General features: G+C 48.0%; 1 protein-coding gene across 1 annotated transcript in view; it reads left to right on the top strand.

Annotated features, from left to right (window-relative positions):
* The window catches only part of LOC144784001 (uncharacterized), a 1,599,281-nt gene that overhangs the window by 671,371 nt on the left and 907,245 nt on the right, over positions 1-20,665 (top strand). Inside the window, exon 15 of the mRNA XM_078662713.1 lies at positions 905-967. Coding sequence (XP_078518839.1) covers positions 905-967 — 63 coding nt within the window. The remainder of the gene's footprint in view (positions 1-904; positions 968-20,665) is intronic.

Here is a 20,665-nt window from a genome sequence, read left to right as displayed (position 1 = left end):
GTGGCAGAGTGGGCTAAAGAACAGTGATGGATTAAACCCAGATCTTTTGACTGGGTGTGAGTGTTTGATTGATTCAGATGCTCCGTCCATCACCACCCCCTTTTGTACCGCTTTTGGCCACCATAAGTGTGGCAGGGTATGCTCAGACGTGAGTCCTTTGCTCACTTTGCCACTGGATTCAAGCAAGCGGGCTGAAGACGGCTGGAATGCCAGAAACCGGTCCTCGGAAGCTTGTTTCCGGTCCAGGGAAGACATGGCTTGGCAGTTCGGGCTGGACTGTTCCCATGAGGCACAGGGCCAGACTGATTTGCATGTAGCCATGTCTGAACTGGGGTGGCAGAGTGGGCTAAAGATCGGTGATGGATTAAACCCAGATCTTTTGACTGGGTGTGAGTGTTTGATTGATTCAGATGCTCCGTCTATCACCACCCCCTTTTGTACCGCTTTTGGCCGCCATAAGTGCGGCAGGGTATGCTCAGACGTGAGTCCCTTGCTCACTTTGCCACTGGATTCAAGCAAGCCGGGCTGAAGACAGCTGGAATGCCAGAAACCGGTCCTCGGAAGCTTGTTTCCGGTCCAAGGAAGGCATGGCTTGGCAGTTCGGGCTGGAATGTTCCCATGAGGCACAGGGTCAGACTGATTTGCATATAGCCATGTCTGAACTGGGGTGGCAGAGTGGGCTAAAGAACGGTGATGGATTAAACCCAGATCTTTTGACTGGGTGTGAGTGTTTAATTGATTCAGATGCTCCGTCCATCACCACCCCCTTTTGTACCGCTATCATCACAAATAAGCTTAAGTATTTTCTATCATTTGTAATTGCTAAACATTAACATAATTACTCACTCTCACTCTCTCTCTTACTTGTAATCTTTGGTAACAATCTTATCTTTTTCTTCCACAGGAGGGCATACTTGCTGAATACTGTCGTCTGTCCTCCGGAAGAGCCAGGATCAGCAGAAAACCGGTAAGTGAAAATTCCACAAGGTCTCAACTATTTAACTTATTTTTAAATACTGAAGTTCCACAACTTGAATCCTATTTCCTATCTAACTGTCTGATGCTAATGAAGCGTACTACCCTATGTCTAAGCCTAGCAAGAAAACTACTCTCAATCCCTGATCAACTGAATGCTGCTACTAAACATCTTCTCTGGAAAACTCCGTTGGTGAAGTGCGCGGTTTGGAATTCAACCGAAGCACTTCACAGCTGGTCTAGACCTCGTGCCCGGACCTAGGTGCGTGAAACTAAACCGGCAACTGCCTGAGCATTCCTCCTTTTTGGGAGTACTCGACAGGTTGCTTTGTTTCGCGCTATGATCACCCGCGATTTATTTCGAGCGGGTGATCGTTTCAGAACTAGTTCTTCCAAGGCTACTGAGACACAAAGGAGTTTGTGAACTCCGCTTTTCAGAAGCCTGACACTGAGACTGGATAATGTAAATGTGTGACACTGCCTAGCATGCTGACTTCAGGTTAAAGGGATGTGTTGCCTTATTTCTACAGATCCATGAGCGCTTTGAAGGATGGGAGGCACATGCATTGTTTTTGCAACCATACAATAACACCGTTGATTTGTACAGTCGAAGTCAGTAAAAACATTGCCTGTGCTATCTGATGTCATAGTCCACAAGGTTTTCACATGTTCATTTGTGACATTACCAATGTATTTCATCCAGAGGGAACTGAAGGATGTGTGTACATTTTTCATATTGCCCTCATGGATATGTGTGCATTATGCACAAGTGTCAAATGCCTTTGTGTAACACTCTTGTTGGTAATTCACCTAGGACATATCAGATAAATGTATTTTGGAGATATCATCCTTCCATTGTTTTCATTATGTGTTCTGTATCAAATGTGTATGCACTGTTTGCATCCTCATGTTGTACATGCATGTGAAGTTTTCTGATTGCCCATGTTTGACCTCAGTGTGTGTCCCCCTGCCATGCACAGAACTGCCTAATGTAACAAGCAACCATCACTAAATGGACTGAGTTAAACATATGTGTTGTCTGCCATCCTATTTCTCAATGAGCTATCTTGGGCCTGAGGATTGCACAAGAGAGGCCTACATCTTGTGAGAAGAGTGTGAGAATGTAAGTTCATGGCCCTAACTGTGACCTCCATGACACAGGTAGCCATTCACTGGCCAAGGACAAAGAGGGGTGTGTAATGTTGGACACAGTGAGTCTTCCCCAAAACATTATTTCAAATGTATTGTGTGTATTGCTCACTCACAACCACCTCAACGTTAAAACCACATAAGAAATGGCATTCGTGATTAAATAGTTCAAGCTGTGTGTCCAGACACTCAGGCAGTGCCCACTTTAACTTATAAAAAAAAAGAGAAAGAAAATTATATATCAAATTCTTCCTTTTTTAAGCAAGTCAGCACACCTCTGTCATAGTGGTCCAGTTATAATGCTACCAAACTGCAGGCCTGTTCGCAAACAGCCACAAGATACCCTCGAAGGGCCCATCTCTTTGACTGTTCTGCGCACCTGATGGAGTTGCTTAAAACCGCCCCAAGACCCTGCAGTTGTAAAGATCCTAATATAGACACTTTGGGCCACACACGATCTACTTATATCTTTACTCCTGGAAAGTGCTAAAAGATGCTTAATTTTTTTAGAACAGACTTTTTAGCCTTATGACATTTTGCTCAATGTTTTTAAAGACTGAGAAATAAAGAATTACTTACTTACTTACACTCACATACTGCATCACAGATGAGGGTCTCTCCACATTGGTTTCTGGGCTAGCACTCTGCATGTGTATGAGATGGCCAGGTACTGTATCCATCATCATACATGTATACATTTATATGAGATTATCAGATGCAAGTGTACTATGTGTGATGTTTTATGGCCTCTGCTCAACATTTATGTATTGGTGTGCTATGTTTTTTTCATGCACCTGTACTGAGACACAGTGGTACATAACACAGTGCCACTGAAACTTCCTCTTGTTCTCGCCCATGCCTGTAGCTTAAGGTCCACCAGCGTAAGGCCATATGGAGGGCCCTTGCACACAAGGTGCGGGCTCCGGGTGTCTACAACAGACTGCACACACACTGTCACAAGAAGTGGGATGACCTCTACCAGCTGAGCAAAAAATGTGGCAGAGATGATGCTGGGGGTGGGCACCTCGAGGGGCAGGTTGGCATGCAGGAGCATGACACCACTAATGGCCCGCATCTTGGCAGTGACACAGCCAGAGCTGTATGGACGCTTGAGGGCCCATCAGCAGGAAGTTGGGGGTGAGTATTCTGCAAAGTGTGACTTTGGGTGTGAGTGACTGCATGAATTCCAACCCTGAGCCAGGGTGGTGCTCTGTGATGTCGCTAGTGTGATGCAATGGGTTTGAAGTGGCCTCAGTGTTGAGAGGAACTGTTATGCATTTTTGTTACATTTAGTTTCTCATGTGTTTAATGACCCTTGACATTGCAAGGTGAGATGTGGCCGGTGACATATCCTGCAGTATGAGTGTCATATACATCACCTGGCAGTGATCAGCAGTGAGCATCATGTTAGTGTGCATTTATAGATGTGTGCTGGGCACAACTTAAGATTTGTCACAACTACACAGTTGACACCTATGTGCAACTGTAGTTGTACTTCAAAGTACAACATGGTAGGTAACAGGAGCTCATGCTGATTGCAAAAGGACATTTGGGAGTCTGTATCTGTGTTGTACCCTTTGAGTGACTCCATATGTGACTGAGGAGACATGTGGAGATGTATATGTATCTCACGTACAGGCACGTAGGCATGCTTACAGAGAATAGTATGTTAGGTTTCAAGGAGGCATGGGCCAGCTATTTAGCTGTGCAAACATCACACGGGGCATTGATATTAACTATGCATGTTTCCATGCATCTTCTGATGATTGCATAAAGGTTGCACATGCTGACTGCACATGATGGATGTCAACATGGGTGTTTAATTTTCTATTTGTGTGCTTTGCTTGCATATGATGTTTGTGAGTGTAGCACTATACTGAACCTATGTCTCTGTCTCTTACAGTATCTACCGAGGGGACAGAGGGACAGGTGACCAACACCAGTGGGGAAGCTTCTGGCATGATTGCTACACATGAGCTCACTGATACTGATGTGACTACCGCCTCGGAGGGGGACAGGAGTGCCCTGGATGAATTACGCCCAGAAACACCAACCTCAACATCATCAGACTCCAAGGGTGATTCCTTGGTGTTGGCAGGCACAGGCAGTTCAAAATCTATCTCTTCTTCCACTACACATTGTCCAGTGACCACCCACCCGGATGCTCCCACAAGTGCTCTCCGTGCCCACAGCCCTAGGAAGAGTAGAGTCTGCTTCCCCCCAGGCACCGTTGCCCCTACCCCTATCTCCCCTGCTACCCTAAGTGTGGAGGCGGTGGACCTTTTGCGCCAGCTGTGTGTGGGTCAGGCTGATCTCCTGAATGCCTTCCAGGATCATGACAAGAAGTTGGCACAGGTAGGTGCCTTCATGAAGGGTATTCATTCTGATGTGGGGGGGGGGCTACACTGAACTGTCCAGGCTTTGTCCTCCACAGTGACGGCAGCCATTTAGTTGTCAGAGGCTCCTAGTCCAGATCCACTCCCTTTAGCAACCACTCTGCCAGTGGCACCACCTGACGAGAGTGCCCACACTCCACAGCTCTCAGGCACCAAGTCCGCCACACGCAGCACACACCAGCAGCACTTCAAGCAGCCCAGACCACTGACACCATCCCCACTACACAAAATAGGCACATAGGAGCGCAAAGGCAAAATCCCATCACTGGAAAGTCAGGTGCATCTGGCCACGAAGCAGGCCTCAACCTCACATTCATCCAAATCACCCCCATCCAAGGGCAAACCCATCCCTACACCTGCTCCCACAGACAAACAAACAGTTGCCCTGTCTGCAGTGAAACTGGTGACTGCAACAACTCAGCGCAAACACTTCTTCAAGGCACATTCGCCCACAACCTCAACACCCACCCACACCCCTGTGAAGCTGGGACAGGAGAGCAAAGTGGGGGGTTCACCTGGACAACAGGGGACGGAGGGGAAAAGGCAAGGCCACCCCAAGTGTACCACCAGATCCAGCAAATTTCCATGGGGAGAGCCACCTGCATCGGATACACCTTTGGTGGAGAGTGAGGCTGTTGTGCCCACCTCACTTCCCACTCCGGCCAAGGCAATTGTGGGCTGTCGAATCCCCAAGAAGTTGAGACCCAGCCCTCAACAATCACCCTCACACACTGTGTCTCATGGCAGCATGTCTCTGCCTCCCCGTGCCGCCACGCCACCTAGCCCAAGCAGCCCTCAGGCTCCCATAGCCACTGATGCCTCTACCTCAACTGGTCCTCTCTCTCCCAGGTCCAGTCCTTCAACTGGCCCCGACAGTCAGCCACCTACCAATTTAACTGACAGCCAAATTTGAGGCAAAGCCCCCCTCCCAACACCATCTCTCCCACAGCGGTGCCTGGACTGCCTATTAGTATCTCCGGAGCTGGGCTGAATCCCATGGCAGTGGACAGTGTTACCCATTCCCTGTGCAGTTTCTCCTGTCATACACACATGTGCACACCGGAATTATAGACTGGCCAATGGCTTTGCTGTTTGTCACTTTGGATACCCATTCCCTGTGCAGTTTCTCATGCACACATGCATACTTTGAATGTGGACTGGCCAATGACCTTGCTGTTCGTCACTTTTGATGCTTATCTGGGTATTATGTAATAAAGACAGTTTACTCCTGTTGTCTGCTTTGTCAATGTCCTTGCTAAATAAAAGGTTTCATGTTTGGGTATCGGTTCATGTGACACATGCTCTGTATGCCACTTTAACATTGCCAATTTCTTGTGATAAGCACTTTTGTTCTTCTTGAGTCTGATGCTTGAGGGTGCAATGATCGTTGTTTGTGATGGTCTACTCTTCTCCTAATCACCCTGTGCTCTGGTATGCAAAATTGTAAACATGTCATGTCAGGATGCAATGCCAGTACAGAGGTGAATGCCATCCACAGGATTACTTGTGGTGTGGCCAGGGTCCAGCATTTCTGTGGGCTCTTTCTTGCTGAGTGCACAGCAAAGTTGGTGTGTAGTCATTTTGTGTGTGCCTGTGTTCATAGTCACATAGGTACATTAGAGTGTGTGCACTTGAGTAGTCATTCAGTGTGAATGGCCTGTCATAGTCAGTAGTGTTTCTGTGTGTGTGACCTGTAATGCCAACTACCCACATGTATGACCCAGGTAATGAGTGCCTATTTGTTTAAATTGTCAGCCATGTGCTCGAGATTGTGGGCACATTTAGGAGTTGTAGGTTGAGTACTGTGCAGTGTATCTGTGTTTCCTTGCACTGCTGGGGGACACCTACTTGTTATTGCTACCAGTTGTGAGTATGCAGGGTGTGCGAGTGCAGAGTCTGTGTTATGTTTTGTTGATCAGCCATGTGTCTTGTTTCTGTTTGTGCTCACTGTGCTGACCTGCTCAGCCACACTGACATTATTTGTGAGTTTTATCATGCATTGCTGTCACTTGACCCATTTTTGGCTCCAGTATGGTATGTGACATGAGGAGTCATACCATCACCTATAGGTGCTTCTGATGCCTACACATTGTGGGTTACTCCTCCATGTGTTTGTGGACTGCACAATCCTCACCTGTCCAATACTGATGTACACAACACTTCAGTCTGTTGTCTTCCACCCCATGCCTTGCCAGTGTGTGAGCCTACCCACCACTACATAGTGTGACACTATACTGTATGAGGATTATCTGTGTACCGGACCAATGTTCCACTCAGGGCAGTTTCACAATTAGTTTCATGTTATTTTCTTCCACTAGTTTGCAGTCATGGTTGGTCATGTGCAGTGCATATGTTTGAGCAGCACAGTCCCCTAGTCATGTTGTTTGCACTTGGGTTTCCCAGAGTTGTGCATCTATGGGTGAAGGCTAAGCTGTATGTGTGTTTGCTGAGGCACTGCTGCCCTTCCTGAGTGTGATGTTATCTGTGTGCTTTGATGATTTGTGTTGTGGTAGTTCATGGTGGGGCACTCAGATGTGTGTGCTACTGGTTTTGTAGTTGTGCACACACAGCTTGGTGTACATGCAGTGCTGTCAGTGTATGTTGCCTTGTAATTGCTTGGTGTGCATCCCCCTGACGTCCAGCTGAGTTTTCTATGTGATGGATTGGTATGTGCATCTGTTGTGTTTTTGTTGTGGATGTATGCAGTGGTTGGCTCTTTCAACTGACAGGTGCAATGTGTGTGTGATGTTCTATTTGCATGCCATTGTGTGTGAGTCGTTTGTGCATTGTGATAGATTCATATGTGTGTTGCATGTGTAGTGTGCATTTCTTGTGTATACGTCAAATGCAGCAATGTGGATTCATGTTCATGAACTTGTTTTGAGTGCACACTAATGGTTTGTCCTCCTATTTTTGGCCTGTCACTTGTCAGGTTTTTGCATGTGTGTGCTTGTGGTATACTATGACACCATGTTCACTTGATGACTGGTGTGATGTGTATTTTTGTGTTAGTTGATTTGTCCCCTTGATTCCAGTTATCGTTCATGATTGTTTTTTGAGGAGGCAAATCTTGTTTGTGTTGGGGTACGGTGTCTGTGCAATGGTCCTGAGTGACAATGTTGTGTATTTCTGTTATGTCTAGGGTCACATTGCCTTTCCACTGTTTGGCTGGACATGGCTGGGCTTGTGGACTTCTGTGGATATTGTTTGTGAGATTTGTGTTTGGATATTGTATTTGGGTCAGCATTGGTTCAGGCATCCCTGAGTGTGAGTCTGACATTTGTAGATGCACCACTGGGTGTGTGATTTGTTGTCAGTGAAATCACAGGACATCATTTTCACCATTATGTGTGTTTCTCACAGGTGGTGAGTGCTGCAGGTGTGAGGTGGGAAGATGAGGGGCGTGTGTGAAGGTCCTACTTGTGTTTGACAGTCATGGTAGACCTTCCAGGCCTTACTCAACGTCTCCACCATCAGGAAATCCGCTCATGGACTATCACTCTCCATCGCTCCATCCAAACGCTTCCCTGGCAGTACAGCCATTACTATTTACAATAACGGGATTGTTCTAATTCAAGCCACAGACAGGAACCTGGAACTACTCGACGACCTGTTCCCCACTTTCAAAGAGCACCTCTCAAATCGGCGGCCCTCCACACATACCCCAATCCAACTGAACCAGAACTCCTCACTTCCAACTAACGTCTCAGAACAACCCACCGCCTCTGACCCTCACAACGCAACTCTATGCCTTCCCAATTACCCCCCCCAATCTTTCCACCCCCGCCACTCCCTACACCCGCGCCGCACCTAGCTCCCCCCCCAGCCGTGTCCTCTCTCCCCCCACTCCCTGCGCCCCCCCTCCTGGCCCCCACTCCTCCCTCAACACCCCCCACCCTACTCTTTGCACTCAAACAACTCCTGTCATACACCCCTCCCTCAACATCTCCCTACTCACTCCCTGCACTCCCGCCACTCCTAGCCCTCACTCCTCACTCAACGGCGCACCCTCCAGTCTCGGCACTCAACCCACTCCAGACCTACATCCCTCCCTCAACATCTCCCCCCCACCCCCACTCAAAGAAATTCTGACATACACCCCTCCCTCGACATCTCCCCCCCACTCCCTGCACTCCCGCCACTCCTAGCTTTCACTCCGCCCTCATCAGCGCCCCCCTTATTCTCGGCACTCAACCCATGCCAGACATACACCTCACCCTCAACATATCCCCCCCGCCACTCCAAGCCTCCACTCTTCCCTCAACAGTTCACTCCCCACCCTTAGCCCCCCTCCACTCCTGGTCCACACTCCCCCCTCAACATCTCCCCCCCCACTCTCACTCCCCATCACTACACTTGCCCCCCGCAACAACCAGTCTCCACTCGTCCCGCATTTGCCTCACCCCTCCTGTCGCTGATTACCCTTCCAATAACTCTAACCCCACTCCCAACGTCACGTTGGATATAATCATGACCACCCTCCTCCAAGTGAAAGAAGAGCTCCACTCGCTCAAAGAGTTACTCCTCCCGCACCCCGAGCACCCCCCCTCACGACCACTTCTCAACGAATGAACAACTCCCCCCCACATCCTAGGCACCCCCAACATGGGACTTCTATCCCCTCTCGCAATACCTCCAACAGGCCTAAGCGCACTATCAAGACACTTCCTAACCGCTCCTTACATTGGGCCTCTATCCCCTCTCGCAATACCGCCAACCGCCCCCAGCGCGCAATCAAGACTCTTTCGGACCACGACATACACACCCTACTCAGCACATATGTCCCGGCAACCCAAAACAGCCTAACCGCCACGCACATGTCCATTTCTACGATTCTCTCCAACCCTAGCAGGCACCCCACGCATAGCAACAGAGGCTCTGTCCCCAACAACCTCACTAAAGTCCCTCTCGCTACGGTACCCTCCACCTCCCCTTGCACCCCCAGACTCAAATGCACACTTCTCAACTGCAGATCGGCCCAAAGACACGCGACGGAGGTCGCTGACCTCATCTTGTCTAGGAACCTTGACCTGGCCATACTAACTGAAACATGGTTAACTGAAGCCTCCAATCCTATCATGGATATCCTAGTCCCCCCCAACTACTGCATCTCTAGACTTGACAGGCCCAACAACAAGACAGGTGGCGGAATTGCCTGCATTTACAAGAGCAACCTCTCTATTAACAAAGTCACCGCTCCTTCTCTTACCTCCTGTGAATACTTCTGCCTTGATGTCACCAGTGAGAACAAACCTGTATGTTCACTACACATCATGTACCACCCCCCGGGGGACAACATCGTCTTCTCCCAACAACTCATGGACACAATATCAATCAACGCAGGACGGCAAAACACACAAATTTTCCTTGGTGACTACAATCTCCATTGGAATGACTGCGGTGACGCAGTAGTTAATAGCCTCAAAAGTTTCCTTACCGCTTCGGACCTCACTCAAATTTGCAACACCCCGACACATGACAAAGGCTCTATCCTCGACCTGGTCATTTCCAAAGAAGGCACCACTCAACTTGACTCAATACAACCTTGTGACTGGTCAGACCACCATATTATCACATTCCTCATCAAGGAAAAACTAAAACTCATCCCGGTGCAATACGCCAGGCCCAAAGTCTGGAAAAGAGACATGAGGAAACTCAATCCAAACTCTCTACCCCCCAACAGCTGCAATATCCTACTCCCCCCCACCGATGCCACTGACGTCCATGACCTAACTGACCACTATCTCAACTCCATGGCCTTAATAATCAATGAGGCCGCTCCAATGCAACTGAAAAGAGTATCCACTAAGATATCCAACCCCTGGTACAACGGGAGTCTCAATGAAGAGAGACGGGCTATGCGAACGGCAGAGCGCACCTGGAGAGCAGTTCCCTCGACATTGCATCTCAAAACTCTGAGGAAAAAGAGAAATGCATACTTCAGGAAAATAAAACGCTCAAAGTCAGAGTTCTTCAGAATGCAGCTAGACCAAGCGAAAAACCGTCCAAGTAAATTGTTCGAGCTAATCCGATCTCAATCTAAGGAACAACCCCCAGCTGTCGACATCATGAGCACTACTCCTTCCTGTGAAGATTTCTCAGCTTTCTTTAACAAAAAAACTGACAATATAAGGAGCGACCTCCTCAATGACGCAAGCCTCTACTCAATACCCAACTGCTCAACACCAAATAAACTAAAAAACAATGCGACATGGGCATCTTTTGACACCTACTCTGAAGAAGAAATTGACAGAATACTCAGCACCCTAAAACCATCCAATCACCTTACTGACCCTCTGCTTGCTAACGCCGTAAAAGACTTCATCCCGTTGCTACTCCCACTCTGGACTAAAATTATCAATAGCTCACTACAACAAGGAACCATCCCGGACTCCCTCAAAGTTAGACAAGTTTCACCTTTATTGAAGAAACCAACTGCCGACCCCACGGACCTAAACAACTACCGTCCGATTACCAACATTCCCACTCTCGCCAAACTTTTAGAAAAATGCGTCCAACTACAAATGACAAAGCACATAGAACAGTTTGATCTCCTCAACCCACACCAATCAGGCTTCCGAGCAGGGCACAGTACTGAAACCGCGATGACTCACATAATTGACGACGCCATCCAAATCTTAGATCAAAATGATACAAGCCTCCTCATCCTTCTTGATCTCTCTTCAGCATTCGACACAGTGAAACATGAGAACTTACTCGAACTCCTTAAGACAAGAATGGGCTTCTCTGGGTCTGTGCTTCGTTGGTTCACTTCCTTTCTACACAACAGGTCTCAAAAATTCAAGAGCAAAAACCTGATGTCTTCCCCAGTGCCGGTATCGTTAGGTGTCCCGCAAGGTTCCTGCCTATCCCCTACTCTGTTTAACCTTGTTATGGAACCTCTCACCACTCTGTTACAAGCATCCAATGTACACTTTCACATGTACGCTGATGACACGCAAATATATCTCAAGTTACAATCCCCCAAAGACATCCTGAGTCTGAATTCAACGACCAGAAGCACCCAATCTTGGCTGGCTGACAACCACCTCAAACTCAATGCTATGAAGACTGAGTTCCTCCTAATCTCACCTCCCACGAAAATATCTTCCGCACAAACATGGCTTAAGTACCTAACAGCACTCAATGTCCAACCGACCATCGTGGACTCAGCAAAATCCCTAGGCATAACACTCGACACCAACCTCAACATGCAGCAGCATATCAGCAAGGCTACTAAGGGGGCGAACTTCCAAATAAATACCTTGAGGAAACTGAAACCCTTCCTCCCAGCAAAAGACTTCCAAACAGCAGTACAAGCTCTAGTCATCCCTCGCATAGACTACGGCAGCGTGGCCCTCTGTGGCCTCCCCCTAACGACAACTGCACCCCTCAGAGCGTCACTAAATGCGGCTGCAAGACTCATCACTGGATCAAAAAAGCACTCGCATATCTCCCCTGACTTCAAATCCTTGAACTGGCTGCCTCTTGAAGCCAGAATACAGCTGAAAATTGCCTGCATGACGCACAAGGCTATACACCTGAAATCACCCAGCTACCTCACTCATAAGTTGACAATGTCCGGTGGGTCCAGAGATACCAGGAGCACAAACAATCTTCTGTTGAAACTGCGAAGATTCCGGAAGGAAAAAACTTACAAACGCTCCTTCTCTGGAATGGCGCCCAGGATCTGGAACGCACTTCCTCCTGAAACGAGGCTAATCTCTTCCTCCCTTCTTTTTAAGAAAGAAATCAAAAGTATCCTTATGGCTAAATACACTTGAACAACTCGTGTGATCTACATTGCGAACAGTATTATCTGTATTCTGTTATGATATAGCCTATATATTCCTATGTACGTAAAAATTCACTCGTTTACACTCTCCCCTGAGGCGGAAAGCCGGGGGCTCTTGGCAATCCCTTTTGCATCTTTTTAAGTGCTGCAATTACGCGCATTGATTATGAATAGCGCTTTTAATTGTTTGTACATATTTTAGACAGCTAGGTCTTAACATTGCAGCCCTCACCTCGGCGTGAGATTAGCGTCCGCCGGAGGTGATTTACAGGCTCTCTGGGGCACAGCGCTTGTTCCTCGCGCTGACACAGCACTCCACCCACCTCAGCAGCCATCTTGAGCGAGGTAAGGGTGGCGGTGCAGTGGTTGGACCCCTCCCGCCCTCCGGTTACTTAAGGGGAGGAGATTACCATCTGGGCAAAAATTCACTCGTTTACACTCTCCCCTGAGGCGGAAAGCCGGGGGCTCTTGGCAATCCCTATTGCATCTTTTTAAGTGCTGCAATTACGCGCATTGATTATGAATAGCGCTTTTAATTGTTTGTACATATTTTAGACAGCTAGGTCTTAACATTGCAGCCCTCACCTCGGCGTGAGATTAGCGTCCGCCGGAGGTGATTTACAGGCTCTCTGGGGCACAGCGCTTGTTCCTCGCGCTGACACAGCACTCCACCCACCTCAGCAGCCATCTTGAGCGAGGTAAGGGTGGCGGTGCAGTGGTTGGACCCCTCCCGCCCTCCGGTTACTTAAGGGGAGGAGATTACCATCTGGGCAAAAATTCACTCGTTTACACTCTCCCCTGAGGCGGAAAGCCGGGGGCTCTTGGCAATCCCTTTTGCATCTTTTTAAGTGCTGCAATTACGCGCATTGATTATGAATAGCGCTTTTAATTGTTTGTACATATTTTAGACAGCTAGGTCTTAACATTGCAGCCCTCACCTCGGCGTGAGATTAGCGTCCGCCGGAGGTGATTTACAGGCTCTCTGGGGCACAGCGCTTGTTCCTCGCGCTGACACAGCACTCCACCCACCTCAGCAGCCATCTTGAGCGAGGTAAGGGTGGCGGTGCAGTGGTTGGACCCCTCCCACCCTCCTCATCCTCCAATGTATAAAGGTACCAGACCATCCCGACCGCGCAGCGGGCGCGCCGGCGGCGCGCCGAAGGCGCGCCAAAGGCAAGCCCGTCTGCGCCCGTCCGCGCCGGGACCGGGCCCAGGGCCACGACCCCTGGTCTGCCGTTAGGCGCTCATATCTTATCCTATTCTCGCACAACCTTATTGGACCTCAGACCACCGCCATTGTTGTCTTGCCCGATAGTAGACCCCTATATGAATTTTTATGACCCAAATGTGCTCTGTCCACAGTGCAAAAAATGTATCCCTTTACAGTCGGTGCCTGCCCAAGCCAATCAGCGGATTAACACTAAGGACGTCACTTTACTGATGGCACTTATCAATGCCCGTTCATTGTGTAAACACAGCCAGGAAGTTGCGGACCTCATTATAGATAATAAACTCGATATCCTTTTCATCACTGAAACCTGGACTAATGAGTCATCCGAACCAGATATGGTCATTGCAGTACCAGCTGGTTATAAGGTTCACCGGCAGGATAGAGTACGGGGAAGAGGAGGCGGTTTGGCTATTATAGCCAGGGAGTGTTTTCCTGTTAGAACCACCCTTATTCCTTCTAACTCATGCAAAGCAATGCAATTTGGAATACAACTCAGTCCCCTTTTTAACTTTAAGGGAATACTGATTTATCGTCCTCCGGGAACTAGGACAGGTTTTCTCGCCAGTATCAGCAACATGCTGGAAACAGTAGCAATGGAAAACTCGTTTACAGTGCTAGGTGATCTAAATTTTCACCTAGACCAGCTTGACCAGGCTGACACATCTACCCTTGTATCGGACTTGGAGATCTTAGGGTTAAAACAATTAGTCACCTCGGCCACACACACAGCAGGTCATATTTTAGACGGTGTTTTCTCCAATGTTGACTGTCTCCATATAACGGACATTTTACCAATGCCGTGGACTGATCATTACGCCATATGTGGGGAAATTTCCATGAAAACTGTCCAAAATAACAACTCCACCTTAAAGCAAAGCTGCTTTAAAGATTGGAAGAATATAAACCAGACAGAGCTGAAAATACAGCTGGACAATATGCGTCCTACGGTGCCCAACAATCCCAATGAAGCTACGTTAAAATTCCATACCTGGCTCACCCAGGCTACCGAACGAACAGTGTGTTCGAAATCTTTGTCCAGAAACCGAGCCAATCCGACTGCCCCATGGTATTCTGACGAGCTGAGGCGGCAAAAACAAAGTAATAGGAATCTGGAAAGGATTTGGAGAAAAAATTATGACTTGGCCAGTAAGAAAGAATATAAAGAAGCTTTGGCACTTTATAAAGCTATGATCACCAAGGCAAAAAAATCATATTACTCTAATCAAATTGACCAAGCCATAAATTCAAGTAAACGCCTATATGAAATAACTAAAATCTTGGCAGGTAATATCTCTGACCTTGCCCCGGTTCCCTCCCAAGAATTCTGCGATGATCTGGCGAATTTCTTTTTTACCAAAGTGGATGACATTTATCAAGCCTTCACCTCCAAAACATCCAGGACGAACACCATCTCTCCTTGTCCATCTCCAGCCACTACTCTGTCAAGTTTCCACAAACTTACAGACGACCAAACGATGACCATTGTCTCAACCATTAAATCAGGCTCCGCCTTTGATCCCTGTCCAGTTTCAGCACTAACCCCAGTCATGGATTCCATTATACCGGTGCTGACTGAAGTTTGTAATGCCATCCTGTCCTCAGGGACCTATCCAAATGCCTTAAAAAAAACATTGCTGAAACCTTTATTAAAAAAATCCGGCTTGGATAAAAGCGAGCTTAAAAACTATAGGCCAATTGCGAGCCTACCGTTTTTAGCTAAAGTAGTCGAGAAAGCCATGAATTTCCAACTTTCAGACTTTATCGAGAAACACCGACTGCTAGACGACTCTCAATTTGGCTTTCGTAGACATCATGGGACTGAAACCGCCCTTATAAAGGCCGCCGATGATGTCAGGGCCATTCGTGACCAAGGCGGGACTGCAATTTTAGTACTGCTAGATCTATCAGCAGCTTTCGACACGGTCGACCATAACATCCTGATCGACCGTGTCGAAAAACTGTGCATTTGTCATTCAGCCAGAAATCTCCTTGCCTCCTTCCTTGCAGATAGAACGCAAGCGGTCACCCTTGGACCTTTTCGATCTGCCCAACTCTCGCTGCCATGCGGTGTCCCCCAAGGCTCATCCCTTAGTCCGACACTATTCAATATCTATGTGTCGGACCTTGCCAATGTCATCAGGGCTTATGGGATGAGCCTAACATCGTACGCGGATGACACGCAGTTGGTGTTGGCTATCAAGGGTGATGGAGGAGAAGTAGCGCAAAACTTTAAAAACGGTCTGCTCGCAATCGGAGAATGGATGGCAACTAACTGCCTCAAACTTAATTCGGAGAAGACCGAGGTAGTTATTTTTGGTCCGCTTCTTCCAGCATGGTCCTCCTACTGGTGGCCAGCTGCCTTTGGTTCCCCTCCCACCCCCACATCAAAAGTCAGGAATTTAGGCGTCATTTTCGATGATGGACTCAGTTTCATGGACCACGCAAACAAAGTGGCTTCAACGGCACACTTCAGATTGAAAATGATCAGAAAGATTCGACCCTTTCTTCCGGAGACCTTAATCAAAACCTTGGTGAGTTCCTTAGTTCTAACAGCGTTGAATTATTGTAACGGTCTTTTCCTCAACGCTCAGGTTAGGGTCAAAAACAAATTACAATCAATTCAAAATGCGGCGGCACGTCTGCTCTCAGGAACTTCAAAATTTGAATCCATATCAGCAATAATAAGGCAGTATCATTGGCTCACAATCGAAAATAGAATTAAGTTCAAGTCTTTGTGTATAGTTTACAAGGCTTTAAACAATCAAGGACCACATTCGCTTAAAGACCAACTGAAACTTTATGTACCTTCAAGACAGCTCCGCTCTTCCTCTTTGCACCAACTAGTTATTCCACGATCAAAGAAAGTTTCCTGGGGTGACCGTCGCTTCACAGTGGCTGCCCCCAAACTTTGGAACACCCTCCCGCACAACATCAGGACGAGCTCGTCCCTTTATCAATTCCGGAAACTCTTAAAAACATGGTTATTCAACCAATGAGCCTCATGCAACGAGTGTGGACTGGTGGAATTTACTAGCGCCAAGACGCCCTAGGGTATTCGCTGCGCTCTATAAATCTCAACAAATAAATAAATAAATAAATAGGTGTGTATGGACTTATAGTAGTCTAAAGTGCTTAGATCCTTGCTCCCTCATATCAGTTTTTTTATCGATTTCGGTATTATTCACAACGTTTTGATGGCCTACGCTCCAACTAGGCCGTGCTACCTCATACTTGTACTTTACGTAATTTTTCTTTTTTTGCTATGTACATGAACTTGATGATCTACCTCCCTACTATGCCCCCTTGTTCCCTTACCCTTCCACCTGCCTGTGTAAAGTGCTCTGTTATCTGCAAAGATCTTGTTTGCGCTATATAAAACTCTCAAAATAAAATAAAATAAATAAAAAATGGTATGTGACAATGAGCCATGTATGTTGTGCTGATGGTATACACATGTGAAGTAAGTTGACACAGATGTGTGGCTGGTAACTGTATGACTTCTGACACTTCCTATCATTCCTTAGCCTATGCATGGCTTGCATTGATGTATCCCTGAGTTGTTGCACAGAGGTCACTGTGGTTTAATTTCCTGCACTGTGCCACCCATGTCTGATTTGAGGGCCTTAGGGTGGTGTGATATGTTCCTCTTCTTGCATGTGATGTACACATGCTATGTGACTTCCTCCATGGCTTTCCAGCACTGTCCACTTCACTTTGGGCTAGCACATGTATTGTCCTCCATTGTTGCTGACATATGGTATGTGTATGTGGCAGAGTGTCAGTGTGGGGTCTTTCTGAGGGACTTGAGAGGCAGTGTTAATATTTCAGTGGTTGTCCATATGCAGTGTGAGTTTTCATTTCTTAATTATACTCATTTGATTCACATGAGTGGAAGGCAGGTGTGAGGAGGAGGGATGTCCAGCCCCTGACCTTTTGTGCAGGGTATTCATCTTCACCCCTACCTTCCCAGTCAATCTACCTTGCCCTTCGATGTGTGCGGTGCGAGGTCCAGCCATACCTGGCTGGTAAATTATGCAGGAGGGAGGGCACAGGAGGGGCACACAGCATGTGCCCAAATGGGTGTGGGAAGCATACTGTGGGTAGGGTGAAAGTGGAGCCCCGTGAGTCTGGCCAGAAAGCCCATGCCTAGTGCCGACCCTGCCTAATACACTGTTTGCATGTTTTCCTGCGTCTTCACCGCTGCAGTGACTTGCCCTGGACATTGCAGTGATTTTGCGGCTGATGGGTGACCCGGATGCGGAGGTGTGGATTTCTATCAGGCAGGATATGTGTGAGTACACTGGGGGATATGTTCCTGTCCCCACCAGAGTGTATGATATGGACAGGAACCATATTTCAGCACAGGAGTTGTGTGTTGTAGTTGTATGCGGAGATGTGTTTTAACGTACCTGCGGTGTTGACCGCGGCAACGTCTTATTTGCTGGTAGTGGATGAGGTACCGCAGTGGAAGGTCTTGAAGAACTGGATCCATAGTGGTCAGGACTGCGTGGTGATGACCGGGATTGTAGTATTGCTTTCCGCAGCAGTGCTTCTGCCGTCTTCGGGTGGCTGGATTCTCCGCTGCGGTGTGATGGGCTGTTTGGGGCACCGTGATTTGTCTGGCAGTCGGGATGTCATTCCGCAATGCGGTGTTTCTCTATTGGCTCTCCGCCAATGTTGCGGAAGGAAAATTCTGGTGGATCAGGTAACAGCAGCGGACAGGAAATGGGCTAGGCTTGCCCATTGTAATATGGCAGACGCGAGGACCGCTGATGGAGTGCTGCAAAGGACATTTTCTGCCAGCACCGCAGCTGTGCCTACGACTGCCATCCTAATGAGCCCCTTAGTCATCAATAATGTCATTTGAGATGACATCAGTGATGTGATAAATGATATCACAGACAAATCATGAGTGATGTAAAATGTGAGGTCCTAAACAGTGCATGGTTTTAGGCGCAAGTTATAGTTATTTCTGCTAAATATAACTGGTGCATTTACGTGGTTTCTTGAGTTCTAAACGTTTAGTTGGCAAAGACATTTTTTTCACCTAACTAAAATGTCAATTTTTCCTTTGAATTTTTCAGTGAATAAATGTTTTTTATGTTGTCATAAAGGATTTTTTGGGTCAAATGATGTGCAGTGCATAAGGGTAATACTTTTTTTAAGGTGATAGATGGGTATCAAAAGTAAGACAAGAGACTATGGGCCCGATTCCTATCTTGCTCGGAGGGCCTCTTGACGGCGAGCAGCTGAACTCACGTCCTCCATATTAGTATGGCCAAAGGTAGGCCAATTCCGTCCGCCGCAGAGCGACGCGCAAGCCATCAAAGTGTATACGCCACTGTGGCGGTGGGAGCCAATGGAGACTCAACGCCGTGCGGAATGACGTCCGACCCGCTCCACAAATTAGGATGTCAAACAAGCAGATGGACAGCAGCGGAGACACCACCCAACCAGAGACGGCGGAAGCTCGACAGCAGAGCGTGAAACCAGACTCCCGGTCCACACCACCCAGTCACGACCGCCATGGACCGAGCACTACACTTATTCCTGGTGCTGTACCTGCAACATAACCAGCAACTCATGAACCGCCGCGGACGCCGCCGCAGGTACGCAACTACACAAATACAACACACAACACATGGGCTGACACAGGGTCCAAATCCACATCAGACACCCTGCTGGGGACAGGAACACATCCACAAGGGCACCCACACATGACCCACCTGCCACAGAGTCACCTCAGAGTCACATCTTCCGCGATCATGCAGCAATGTCCCAGTCACGTCACAGCAGCGGTGACATGACAATGCAGCGCACAATGCAGACGGCAGGACCAGTCAATGTCATATCATGGTGATGTGACAATGCAGTGCCCAATGCAGCGAACAATGCAGACGACAGGGCCAGTTAATGTCATGGGCAGGGCACAAAGACCTCAGGGCCACACCTCCTCCCACCACACATCAGCACACCCCACGAAGGAACATGCCATGTGCCCATCCTGTGCTCACCCATGCACAACAACAAGCCAGGTCAAACTACACCCTGCACCACACAACAAACTACAAGGGAGACAGCCAAAGCAGGAATGGCTGCACAGGAACACACAGCACAGTAGCACAGGGCCAGGGAAACACATACACCACAACACCATCACACTCATGGAAACAAACATGGGTGCGAGCACCAAATGAACACATACAAGGACCAAAAATACAAATGGACACACAGCCTGCATAGTCACACATACATACCACAGGCTGACACACACACATACACACCCCAAATTCCAACTGCAATGGAGCACTACAAATAGGAAAGCCAAAGCGGGATGCACACAAATGGAAGGCATGGAGACACACAACAAGCATGTGCACATCACATGCAAGACAAGGAACACAGAACACCCCCCTCAGACCATCAGCTCACACATGGCTGGTACAGTCAGGGAAGTCAAACCTCAGGCACCACAGTGCAACAACACAGGGAGACAGCAAGGCAAACCAGGTAAAGGCACAAGGAAGAAAGGAAGGCCTGGAAGTCAAACTGGGAACAGCCACACCTGCATACAACCGACCACCTCACAGGAGTACACCAGAAGCACAACACACAGGGCCCATTGATTGGAAAACACCAGGAGGAATGTACACACAGACACCCCCTTCGCACCAGCAGCACCCAACACCAGTGCTAAACACACTGACGGCTGCCAATACTTGTCAGTCCATACACACACAAATAAACACACACCCTGGGTGTAGCCACACACATCACACACACACAGGAATGCCAGAACAAGTGTCTGCATAAAAACAACACACAAACAAATATTACAACTGAAACACACACAGAATCACAACAAAAACAGACATACCCTGTCAGCCATACTTTGGTAACAGACACAACAGGAGTGCATAACCTCATCACTTAGGAACAAAACACACACAGCATACCGCAAATCACACAAGAAGTACACCATCACAGAACAACACAGCTACATCAAACCAACTACAGATGCACAGGCAAAAAAACTGAACAAACACTGCAGGACATAAGGGGATGCAAACCAGGCAACGAGAAGGCCACATACACACAGCACTGTACGCACAACAAGCA

The sequence above is a fragment of the Lissotriton helveticus genome, chromosome 10, assembly GCF_964261635.1.
Source record: "Lissotriton helveticus chromosome 10, aLisHel1.1, whole genome shotgun sequence".
Classification (NCBI taxonomy): Eukaryota; Metazoa; Chordata; class Amphibia; order Caudata; family Salamandridae; genus Lissotriton; species Lissotriton helveticus.
The sequence above is the reverse complement of the archived record's forward strand: the minus strand, read 5'-3'. Positions and strand labels throughout refer to the sequence as shown.